Source organism: Geotrypetes seraphini, chromosome 12, assembly GCF_902459505.1.
Source record: "Geotrypetes seraphini chromosome 12, aGeoSer1.1, whole genome shotgun sequence".
Taxonomy (NCBI): domain Eukaryota; kingdom Metazoa; phylum Chordata; class Amphibia; order Gymnophiona; family Dermophiidae; genus Geotrypetes; species Geotrypetes seraphini.
The window spans coordinates 48,144,899-48,158,167 of record NC_047095.1 but is presented as its reverse complement, the minus strand read 5'-3'; the positions used below and the strand labels follow the sequence as shown (position 1 = coordinate 48,158,167).

Genomic DNA, 13,269 nt, shown 5'->3' with positions numbered 1-13,269 from the left:
TAGACACTAAAAAATGACATGGGATTATTTCCCGCGGTTATCCGCGGGGACGGTAACGGTGATGAATTATGTCACCGTGTCATTCTCTACTACCAAGTGCACCTACAGTCATCCAGTGTGATTTGTCTGCGAGGGGAGGGGGGAGAAAAGTAAATCACAGCAATAGGGAAGGCGGATCAATTCAAAGTGTCTCCCCCATACCCTCTGCAAACGGACATCAGTCCCACTATTTTATCCAGTTGGAGGTGAAGGATTTGTGTGGGGTCTGCAGATTCCCTTCCGCCTCAGCAGAAAGACTGCAGGTCTCCGTCCCCTTTGGCCGGCAGCGCCTCAGGTGGGCGGGAGGGCTGGCTCGAAGCCCGTCGGATCTCCGGCTTCGGAGGCGGGGCTAAGGCGGCGACGCGAGAGGCTCCGCCCTCCTCCCTGAGCCTTAGAGCGCCGCTCCGGCCGCGCAGTGCCTGCCCAGCTCCCGCGCGCCGCACAGCCCCGCCGCCGCCCTCCTCCTCCTGCCCAGCCATGGCCAAAGTGATCACGGTGAAGACGAAGCCCTACGGCGACCAGAAGCCCGGCACCAGCGGCCTCAGGAAGCGGGTCAGCGTCTTCCAGAGCAAGGCCCACTACGCGGAGAATTTCATCCAGAGCATCATCGCCACCGTGGAGGCGCCCGAGAGGCAGGACGCCGTGCTGGTGGTGGGGGGCGACGGCCGCTTTTACATGAAGGAGGCCATCCAGCTCATCATCCAGATCGCGGCTGCAAACGGGGTAGGTGCGCCGAGCCAGTGGCCCGGATGACCTTGGTCTGGGGATCGCAGAGACAACCCCCCCCCCCCCCGGCTGCCCTTTGACATTTAAGCTGACCTTGCAGGCATCTGGGATACGGTTTCCACTTAGCTATGCGTTCGGCGATTTTGAGAGTGGGATGCCTTTTGCTCCTAAAGGTTATTTTCTGCTTCTTGTTACCAGACAAGGTCGTCAGAGGGGGGTTGAAAAACTAGAAAAGTTTTGTTAAAAAAAAAAAAAAAAAAGATTTCTGTTCATATTTTTCTTTGAAAACTAAAGGGAATTTTTACTTCTGCATGTGGAAGCTGTGTGAATTTTTGCAAATACAACTTCTAGGTTAGCATAATGAACCAGACTAATTTTTGTTGCATTAGCTGGTAGCTTGCCTAGGCTTAGGCTGTACAAAAGTATGGGGTTATGTTAAAAGTAAGAGGGCCATTAATGGTTGTGTCCTAACCGGAAAACTTCTAGTCCATTTAACTGTCAGGCCCCAGTTACTATGGCAGCCAGCAGCTGTGGTAAAAAAAAAAAAAAGGAAGCACCTTATTGGTCCCTTCTCTTCCCACCATGACAGCTGCTAGCATTGCACCCATCATACTTTGAGCAATATCTGGGTTGATTTTGTCTTGAGGTATGTCCTTTTACAGAATTATTTCTTTTAATCTGTAAACATAAGAATATTATAAGGGCTGCTACTGGGTCAGACCAAGGGTTCATCCAGCGAGCCCAGGATTCTGTTTTCTACCGTGGCCAGTCCACGTTACAAGTCCCTGGTAGAGTCTCAAAGGAAGTGGCAAGATTCCATGCTACTTAATTCCAAAGATAAGCAGTGGCTCTTCCCAGCGAGTTGCACAGGGACAGAACTCAAACCTGTCCCTGCTGGAATCGAACCCATCCTTGCTGGAATTGAATCTATCCCTGCCTGTCCCCATAAACTTCAGAAGTAGCCATTTCATTAAATTATGCTGCTGAATTAGAGGCAGTGGTAGAGACCCATTTACAAATAAATTTAGAAATTGGGAAGTATACATATTTTGTAAATGGGTCTCAGCCGGAGCCTCTAATATAAATAAAAATTACACAATGTCCAGCTGATGAGGAACCTCAAGCTATGTCGGCTGAAGACTTCCTCTGAAGGTGGCCAAAAATCCCTTTTGCCAAGCTTGGCAGGCAGCAGCAACGTCTCTAAGCCACAGATGCTGGCACCTCAGTGACTCAAGGATGCTGCCAGCAACTGCATCACTTGGTAGAAGGGAGTTCTGACCATCTTTGTAGGAGGCCCTCAGCTGGCGGTGCTTGGATATTGCCACCAGCTACAGCAAGTCAGCAGGTACTTAAACACTGGTGAAATAAAACCAGAAATGCATTTCCTTTTCTGCTGAACACAATACAAAGATATCTGCTATATATATATATATATATATATATATATATATTTCCCAAAGCCAACATATTTCAGTCAATAAATTCCTTTTTTTTACCTTTGTTGTCTGGAGATTTATTTTTCCATCAGGTTGGTTCCGGTTTCTCTTTTTTCTGCTTTCCCGTCTTCTGCAAATTCTTCTTCAGCTGCTTTCCATTAGTTCTTCCTACCCTGGTCCAGCATTTCTCCCTCTCTCTTCCCTTCCTCCCATTGCACAGCATGCTCACTTCTGTACTGGATCAATCACCCTCTATTTAAATTCCCCGCCCCCTGCACACCATTTCTTCCTTTCTCCTCCACCTCCGTGTATAACCTGTCTCCCTCTCTCTCACTATCCACCATTTTCACTCAGAGAATAGTTAAGCTCTGGAATGCATTGCCAGAGGTTGTAGTAAGAGCAGATAGCGTAGCTGGTTTAAAGAAGGGTTTGGACAATTTCCTGGAGGAAAAGTCCATAGTCTGTTATTGAGAAAGACATGGGGGGAAACCACTGCTTGCCCTGGATCGGTAGCATGTAATGTTGCTACTCTTTAGGTTTGGCCAGATCCTAGTGACCTGGATTGGCCACCATGAAAATGGGATTGACCCATTGGTCTGACCCAGTAAGGCGATTCTTAGGTTGTTAAAGATAGGGAGGGATTCAGAGTGCATCTCTCCCCTCTCCTGCCAAATCCAGCATTTCTCCCTCTCATCCCCTGGACCCTGTGCAGCATCTTTTGCCCCCTGCCCATTGGCTCCATGAGCAGCATTTCTCCTTCTGTCTCCCCTCTCCAACATCATGCCACATCTCTCATTCCATTCCCTCCACCACAATGTCCAGCTTTCCTCCTTCTTGCATCCGTTTTCATCTGTCCCACCCTTCTCTCTTCACCATGACATCCAATATTCCTCCCTCCTCTCCACCATCCATATCCAGCACACCTCCAGCTTGCGCAAGATCTGTTTCCCATCCCTTCCCACCTTTCCAGATCATGCAGCATGTGTTTCTCCCCCCCCCCCAGCCCTAGCTCCAACCCCTGCAGTATCTTTGTTTGCCACTGATAGTGGATCCTCTTACACGCTGCTAGCATCTGACCTGGAAGGCTTCTCTTTGTTTTACTTCAGAGGGAAGACTTCTGGGTCAGAGGCCAGCAGCAAATAGGAGGACTTCTGCTGATGTCCTGTTGAAGCACTAGAGAAGAGAAAGGAGAATTCAGAGAACACAGACAGGTAGGCTCCTATGGGAGCCCTGGGGGAACTCCTTGCCCTTTTCCTATGCAGCTCTTTATTTCCCTGGTCTACCTCAATGGTTTATGGATATTTCCTCCAGAAATTTGTCCAAACCCTTTTAAAAACTCGGCTACATTAACTGCTTTTACTCTTTGCTCCAGCTTAACTGTGCGATGAGTGGAAAAATATTTTTTCACCTATTTGTCATGTCATGTCCTCGTCTAGTCTTTGTACTTTTTGAAATAGTAAACAGTTGATTTACCTTTACTCTGCATGTTCTTTTTTTTTTAACACTGCTTTTTAAATTCAAGTTAAATGATTGAGTTGTCATACTCTGGACCTCACCCCCCACCCCCCCCACCACTTTTTGCCAAGAGGAAAGGGATGTTACTAGTGGTGTACCTGACGGTTCGGTTCTTGGGCCTGTTCTTTTATAACATTTTTGTAAGCAATATTGCTTTAGGGCTGTCAGGTATGATTTTCCTCTTTGTGGATGATACCAAAATCTGCAAGAGTAGACACCACTGATTATGCAAATAACATGAGGAAGGACCTGGCGAAGCTTGAAGAATGGTCTGAAATATGGCAGCTAAGATTTAATGCTAAGAAATGTAAGGTCATGATTTTGGGCAGCAAAAGCCTGAGGGAACGATACAGTTTAAGGGGTGAAAGATTTTTGTGCATGAAAAAGGAGCAGGACTTGGGTGTGATAGGGTTGCCAATTCACTGATTCGATTCACTTCAGTGAATCGATTCAAATCAATTCATTTTCTAATAATATTGGACTCACCGATTCCGTGAATCTTGATACCTCTGGGCCTCGTAAAGCAGCGGTGGCAGAGGCAGCACTCTGAACAGGCTTCTCCTGGCATGCCCCACTGGAGCCTTCCCTCAGCTGCATTACTGACACGTCACTGACACATCAGAAGGAAACCCTGGCAGGGCAGGCTGCGAACAGCCTGTTCACTGCACTGCTTCTGCCACCGCCACTGCTGCTACTTTAGGAGGCCTGAAGGAGGGGGGGTGTCAGTTGGGAGATGGAAAGCTGCTGCACAGGGGGGATGGGAGGTTGCTGCACATAAGAAAGAGGAGAGAGGAAGAATTCTTGGACATGGGGTTGAGGAGAGTAAGGGAGAAATACAACAGTGGTAGAAAAAGGAGTGTGAGGGAGAATTCCTGCATATAGTGGAAGGGAGGGAAACATGCATGGAGAAGAGAGAGGGAGAAATTTTGGGACATAGGGTGGAGGGCAGGGAGAGATGGTGCATGGGGAGAGAGAAAGAAATGTTGCATATGATAACAGTGGGGAGAAAGACAGAGATGTTGCATGGAGGGGAATACAGAGGTTTGAACCAGGACACAAGGCAGAGAGAGAGAGATGGTAGACAGTGGGGAAAGAAACAGAAATGTTTGAAATAGCTGTGGAAGGGAAGGTACAGAGATGGAAGATGGATGGTGAGCACAGAGAAAGAAGAAAACGTCAAATGGGCAGGAGACCCTGGCGAGTGAGTTAACAGAAGACAAACAGAAATCAGAGCCTGGGACCAACATGATTTGAATAATAAAATGACCAGACAACAAAAGGTAGAAAAATAATTTGATTTTCTATTTTGTGATTACAATATGTCAGATTTGAAAAGTGTATCCTGCCAGACTGGTGATGGGTCCTAGCTCACACTCGCTGTCTAATAGAGAGAGGAAAAGTCTTTTTTGTTTATTTTGTTTACACCACAGCACTGGGGGGGGGGGGATGGAGAGGGCAAAGGCGGGTGGAGTAGATGAAAAAGCTACAAAATAAACCCGCCAGGACGTTTGGAAAAAATAATGCCCGATTGGGTGGGAAAGTTGAATTGAAAACATTTTCCCTGACTCGGTCACTAGTATGTGATGATCTTAAGGTGGCCAGTAGGAAAAAGGAGGTATTGAGACTGTGGTGAGACCTCATTTATAATACTGTGTACTATCCAGAGGTCACACCTTAAAAAAGACATAAACAGGATGGAGTTGGCCCAGAAGAAGGCTACTAAAATGGTCAGTGGTCTTCGTCATAAGGCATATGGGGATAGGCTTAAAGGTCTCAATATGTATACTTTGGAGGAAAAGCGGGAAAGGAGAGCGATGATAAGAGACATTTAAATACCTACATGACAAATGCGCATGAGGCAAATCTCTTTCAGTTGAAAGGAAGCTCCAAAATGAAAGGGCATAGGATGAAGTTAAAAGGTGATGGGCTCAGCAGTAATCCAAGAAAATACTTTTTTAAAAAAGGATGCTAGATGTGTGGAATAGGCTCCTGGTAGACGTGGTGGAGACAAAAGGCTCCTTTTACAAAGGCGTGCTAAGTGTTTTAGCGCGAGCTACAATACCGCACACGCTAAATGCTAATGCCTCCATAGATCTGGCGTTAGTATTTTTCTTTTAGCACATGGTTAGTGCGCGCTAATCTTTAGCGCGTGTTAAAAATGCTAGCGCACCTTAGTAAAAAGAGCCCAAAGACTGTCTGAATTAAAGAAAGTGTGGGACAGGCACTTGGGATCTCTTAGGGAGAGGAGGAGATAGTGGATGCTGCGGATGGGCAGACTGGATGGGCCAATGGCTTTTATCTGCTATCATATTTCTCTTTCAGTGTTAAAAAAAAAATTGAGGACAAATAGAAGGCATGTTTATTAGATGTTTCCTATTTTTGGATTTATCTTGTGCCTTTTTCAGTAGTTCAGGGTGAGTTCCATTCAGGTAGTTTAGATCAGTGTTTTTCAACCTTTTTACACCTATGGACCGGCAGAAATAAAAGAATTATTCTGTGGACCGGCGGTTGAAGAACACGGGGCTAAGTCGTGGGCCAGACCCCACCCACCTCTACCCAATCTCCACCCCAGACCCCACCCCCATAATAGTACTAATTGCACCTTGCACGTCCTGTGTTATCTGGAAGCCTTCCCTCTGACGTTGCAAAGTCAGAGAGAAGGCTTCCAGTTCAGGCGCAGGATGCCCGTAGGAGCCACTGTCCATAGTTTTGTGCACTGAATCAGTTAGGAAGAGGGAGCTGGCTCGAAGATAACGCCGCATCAGTCGCACCGTGGACCGGTGGTTGAACACTGTTTTGGGCCTGATGCGCATGCTGGCCCTGTGGATCGGCAGGAAATTTCTGTGGACCGGCACTGGTCCATGGACCGGTGGTTGAAGAACACTGGTTTAGATAACTTCCTGTCCGCAGAGGGCTTATGATTTAACTTTGTACCTATAATAATGGAGGATGAAATAGCATGCCCAAGATTTCAGAGAGCATCAGTGAGATATGAGCACTGGCTTCCTTGGTTCTCTGCTGCTCTTAACCGTTAAGCTACTCTCTTTTGAGCTATGAGCAAATGCAGCAGCAGCACAATTACCTTTAATCAGTGTAGAAATGGAGAAAACGATGTCAGATAAAAGACCATATAGACTATCAAGTTAACCTAGCTATACCATTTACTGTCTTTTCCACTCCCTTAGAGATCCTATGTGCTTGTTCCATGCTCTTGTGACTTGAGGTACAGCCTTTGTCTCCACCAGGAGCCATTCCTCATATTCATCACGCTTTCCATAAAGATGTATTTCCTTAGATTACTTCTGAGTCTGTCTCTTTTAAGCTTCACCCTTTGCACCTTCATTCCAGAACTTCCTTTTAATTGAAAGAGACTCGCCTGCTGTGCATTTATAGTACAGATATATATATATATACACACATACACCACACATACACCACACATACACCACACATACACCACACATACACCACACATACACCACACATACACCACACATACACCACACATACACCACACACACACCACACACATACCACACACATACCACACACACCACACACACACCACACACACACCACACACACCACACACACCACACACACCACACACACCACACACACCACACACACCACACACACCACACACACCACACACACCACACACACCACACACACCACACACCACACACCACACACCACACACCACACACCACACACCACACACCACACACCACACACCACACACCACACACCACACACACCACACACCACACACCATACATACATACATACATACATACATACATACATACATACATACATACATACATACATACATACATATATACATACATACATACATACATACATATCTATCATTTCTAACACTTTGCTAGCATTTAAACTCGGCAGGTACTTTTGCGGGATGCAAAGTGGGTCAATTTACTGGTGTATGGCTCAGAGCGCAACCATGCACGCAACGATACCAAGGCAGTGTGGGCCGGATTCTACAAACAGCGCCGGTATCGGCAGCTGCCTAAAAAGCGGCCACCGATCGGCGTGTCAATTGCACACTGGTACTTTTTGTAGACTTGCGGCTTCGTGAAAGGCAAGTGCTGGAAATGTAGGCCAGGATTTTCAAGGAACTACATTTCTGGTGCCTTTCTTTCATGTGAATCGCAGCTATGGAGGAGCTTTATGATGCCTAATGCCACTTCCAGCTTTAAGCACATCTACAGTGGCGTTAGACATTGTAAAGCGCCTCTATAGCCGTGATGTAGGTGCTTTTTTTTTTTTTTTTTTTAAACAGTGTTTTGCATTTGTTAGGCGTGTAACCTAAGGCACTGTTTGTAGAATATGGGTCTGTGTGATCAGAATTTACGTGGCCTAGGATGTAATGTTAGCTCCGATTGCTCGGTGGGGAGCCAAATCATTTCAAGTTAGAATTAATTCTATTTATGTGGACTTGTTAAGAAGTAGATCTTGGAACACATGAGGGAAGGAACACTTAGGCCTAGTACAGTGGTGCCTCGCATAACGAACGCCTCGCACAATGAACGCTGCACACAACGAACTTCATGTCTTGATTCACACAACGAACTTCGTTTCACACAACGAACTTCACACAACGAACTTCGTTTCACACAACGAACTTCGTTTCACACAACGAACTTCGTTTCACACAACGAACTTCGTTTCACACAACGAAGTCGCCCGAGCTGCCGATGTATTGCATCCTTCCGCGCAGGCACTGCAGGCAGTCGTTAGTCACTGCGCTTAACTGCCCTCTCTCACTGTATACAGTCGTCCTTTTAAGATAAACTCAATATTTTTTATATATCATGGCTTCTAAAAAAAGCAGGAAGGTGATTTCTGTTGAAATGAAACGGGAAATAATTAGAAGGAGTGAATGTGGGGTAAAACAGTGTGACCTCGTCAAAGAGTTTGGCCTCAGCAAGACCACCATTTTCACCATTTTGACAAATTTATCTTTTTTTATGTCATCTTAGCATATTTTATGCTGCAGAACGAATTATTTTTTTTAACATGTATTGTTATGGGAAAACGCGTTTCACATAACGAACTTTTCGCATAACAAACTTGCTCCTGGAACGAATTAAGTTCGTTGTGTGAGGCACCACTGTATTTGCAAATGGAGGAGGTGTGTATTTGGATTTTCAAAAGGCATTTGACAAAGTACCTCATGAAAGACTTCTGAGGAAATTAGAAAGTCGTGGGGTAGGAGGTCATGTCCTTTTATGCATTGAGAACTGGTTGACGGGCTGAAAACAGAGAGTGGGGTTAAATGCTCAGTATTCTCAATGGAGAAGTATAAATAGTGGGGTTCCCCAAGGGTCTGTCCTGGTACCACTGCTTTTTAACATATTTATTAGTAATCTAGAGATAGGAATAACTAGTGAAATAATTATATTTGCTAATGACACAAAGTTGTTAAATCACAAGAGGATTGTGAAAAGTTGCAAGAGGACCTTGGGAGACTGGGCATCAAAATGGCAGATGACGTTTAATGTGAGCAAGTGCAAACTGCAAAGTGATACATAAGGGGAGCCTGAACTATAGTTACACGATGCTGTGTTCTATGTTAGGAGTCACTGCCCAGGAAAAGGATCTAGGTGTCATTATTGAGGAAACAATGAAACCCTCAGCTTAATGTGCGGCGGCAGCTAAGAAAGCAAATAAAATGTTAGGAATTATCAGGAAAGGAATGGAAAACAAAGATGAAAATGTTCTATTACCCTTATATCGCTCTATGGTACGTCCGCAACTTGAATACCGTGTGCAGTTCTGGTCACTGTATCTCAAAAAAAGATATATGGAGTTAGAAAAGGTACAGAGAAGAGAGACGAAAATGATAAAGGGTTGGGACAACTTCCTATAAGGAAGGCTAAAGTGGCTAGGGCTCTTCAGCTTAGAGAAGAGACGGCTCAGGGTGATATGATAGAGGTCTATAAAATACTGGAAAGGGTAGATGTGAAACACTTGTTCACTCTTTCCATAAATATAGGACTAGGGGGCATGCGATGAAGTTACCAAGTAGTAGATTTAAAACAAACGTTTAATTAAACTCTAGAATTCGTTGCCGGAAAATGTTGTTAAATCAGTTAGCTTGGCAGGGTTTAAAAAAGGCATGGATCATTTCCTAAAAGAGAAGTCCATAGGCCATTATTGAGATGGTTTGGAGAAATCCACTGCTTATTCCTAGAATAAGCAATATAACATCTGTTTTACTACTTGGGATCTAGCTAGGTACTTGGAACCTGGGTTGTCAACTGTTGGAAACAGGATATTGGGCTTGATAGACCTTCGGTCTGTCCCAATATGGCTCTTCTTAGATTTATGCTCTTATCCAAGTTAATCATCACAGTGTTTTTAGATATAAAAGTGAATGTGGAGTTCAGATACACTGAGATCAAAGTTCTGGGTTTCAAACATGCTGACTTTTGGTAAAACTGGTAAATTCTGAAAGAAAAGATAGCTTACTGTTCTTCTAGTTCATTAAAAAATCAAAAGGCATCATAAATGTGTCAACAGATATTTACGTAAAGAAATCTGAAAAAAGCAAGAGAGTTTAAAGAAACCAATATGGTTTGTCCAGTGGAAGGGTTAAAAAAAAAAAAAGATAAGTGTGGCATTAACAAAGAACAGAGGATCTCAAACAGGAGATAAGTAGAAAAATCGGAAAGGTAGGCGCACAGGCAGAAGAAAAGATAGTTAAAAATATAAAGCAAGGTGATGAGACTTTTCTGGAAAGTCGAGGAAGGATAGAGGTGGAATTGTAAAACCGTTTTGGAAAAAAAACAGTATAAAAATTTTAAAAATAGATAAATAAATTGTAAGACTGAAAGGAACCCAGGACAAATGTGTGAGGAATGTCAAGGAAGAGACAGAAATGCTGATCAAATACTAATGTTCTGTGTTCACAGAAGGATTAGATGGAAGGGGACATAAGGAAAGGAAATTTCATGAACAATTTAACAAAAAAAAACTGAAGGTGGACAAAACCATGGGTCCAGAGGAGATAGATGAGCTGTCAGTACTCTGGGATGTAATAAAGTGCTTAGCACGGACTCGGGACACTATTTTCCACACTCTTGTGGCTGCTCTGTGATCAAAGTAGCTCAGCACACAAGAAAACGACGTGCAAACGATTCCAAAGCTCATGTAAATCCAGCAAAGAGGTGGGCAAGACTGTACAACTCTTCAAATGAATGAATACAGTTACAATTTGAATAAAGACGAAAGGCCTTTACATTTGTAAAACAAAGTAGACCATTAGATGAAATAGTCTTTATTATCCCCCTACGTAAAAGCTCCCCGGTTTAACACGCTGTGGCTCGACATGGCCACGTTTCGAGGGTTGGCTGTGTCGGGAGCAATAAATACCAGTTGTCGACAGATTCCAGTTTTCGTGGAACCTGGAATCTATCACCAGCTGGTATTTATTGCCCCTGACGCAGCTGACTTGCGAAACGTGGTCATATCGGGCAACAGCGTGTTAAATCTGGGAGCTTCTAAAGGAGATAATAAAGACGGTTTCCTCTACGGGCCTGCCCTTTGCCTCAGATTCTCAAAATGGCACTGGAATCGGCCAGCGCCTGAAAAAATGGCGCCAGTCACACGTCACTCAAACTACAGTGCCGTTTTGAGAATTGCAGTCTTCATCAAAGATAGCGGCCTTCCCTCATATTTATTAGGGACTCGCATCCTACCTATTCAAGGTAATAAACAGAAATAAAAAAGAAACGATAGCTTTTTAAAATTTTACTAACTTGCTTTTCTTCGGTCAAAAAATAATAATTTTTTCTGACCTGCAGAAGTAGGCATTGCTGAATACTATTTTTAAAATGTATTAACTTAGTCTTTTTAAAAGATACCATTTTTTGTTTTATTTCTGTTACCTTTTAAAGTCAACTAACGTGGCAACCACATTATTTTACATATACGAGCAAATTGCCATACCATCTCTCTTTGAATTTCCATTTTAAGAGTGACCTTCAAGTTACATGGATCAAAAATTGACCTTTTCAGTCCATCCAGGACTTGGTTTATTGGGAGACTGGAGCTGGAGATGAGGTTAGATATCCAAATCTGCTTGTTAGTCTGAAACTCTTTTCAGCTTTGCATTGGCTTGCAGAACAGAGCCTGGTAGCAAATCAGTGCTTCTGATTGAAGTTTTGACCTACCAAACAGCCCCTTGGCATTGACTGCCCCCACCCCAAAGCAAAACATGAGCAAGCAGACGCCACTGAAGTTGAAAGTAATAAAGTGCACAGGACCACCTACTAGAATTTGGAATCAATAAGAACGATCCCTTTGCATTTCTACAAGAGTCTGAATCTTATACATATTCTCTCTTTGACAGTGATCTTCCAGGGCAAGTGCTTGAGCGAAATCTTCTAGTGTTACCGAAACCACATTCGGCTTACGGGGCCAAGGTGCTATTTTTGGTCACTTGACTGCCTCAGTGAATATCTAACAAGTAGATCTGTCCTAGCTGGTCTTCAGAGTAATTTCTTTCATTTTCCTTGATGAATTAGAAAAATGGATGATAGTCCTTTGCGATTACTGACTTTGCCTACAGCACCCTACTATGACCAGAAACCGGGAACTAGTGGATTAAGAAAGAAGACATATTATTTTGAGACCAAGGCAAACTACTTGCAAAATTTTATCCAGAGTATATTTTTTTCCATAGATCTGAGAGACCGACAGGGATCCACCGTGGTGGTGGGAGGAGATGGTAGATATTTTAATAAATCGGCGATAGAAATCATAGTTCGGATGGCTGCTGCCAATGGGGTTAGTATGTCATGAATCTGTCATTCTGGCTGATTTTGTCTCTGTCTCTCTATCTCTTTAAGTCTAGCGAATAAGTAGATGGTTTGCTAGTGTATGTTGCCTGCTCATTTCCCATTAGGTTGCAGTTGACTTTTGCTGTTTTGGCATTATGGTGTAGACTCAAGTTAACCTAACCTGAATTGCTTCACATTTATTTCAGTGGAAGAATGGTATGTGGATAGGTTGATACATTTAAATATGATAGAAAGATGAATATTTCTTTCGTAGTATTGTCTGGCTTATATTGTCAGCTTAAGAAAATGTAGATCTGAGCACACAGTACTAGGAATAGGTCAGGGGCTGGAGGCGGTTCCCTATTCATCCATTGAGCATTGTGCCAGGCTGCCTTCAGTGGTCCACCTCCCAAATTTACAACCAAAATTTGTTTTATTTATTTTAAAATATTTATATCCCGCATAGCCATAAGCATCATTGGACAATCAAACTCTACTGTTCCAATACAACATATCGCACTTAAACTTTCTCAAAAAAGAACTTTAATTCATAAGCAAAGTCTTCAAAACATAATAGCACTCTATAAAAATAAACAAATAAATAATACAACACAGCTCTTATCATTGATCTTGAAAATCCTTCAGAAAATAGCGAGCCTTCAAACATTTACGGAAAAGTAGAAAAAGAAGACATTTGACGAACATTGTCTGGAAGGCCATTCCATAATCGAGGGCCAACC

At 43.6% G+C, this 13,269-nt stretch overlaps 1 protein-coding gene across 1 annotated transcript in view; it reads left to right on the top strand.

The window, feature by feature from the left end:
- Positions 1–447: 447 nt before the first annotated feature.
- Positions 448–13,269, top strand: part of PGM1 (phosphoglucomutase 1) — a 76,797-nt gene continuing 63,975 nt past the window's right edge. Inside the window, exon 1 of the mRNA XM_033915977.1 lies at positions 448–762. Coding sequence (XP_033771868.1) covers positions 517–762 — 246 coding nt within the window. The 5' untranslated portion in view covers positions 448–516. The remainder of the gene's footprint in view (positions 763–13,269) is intronic.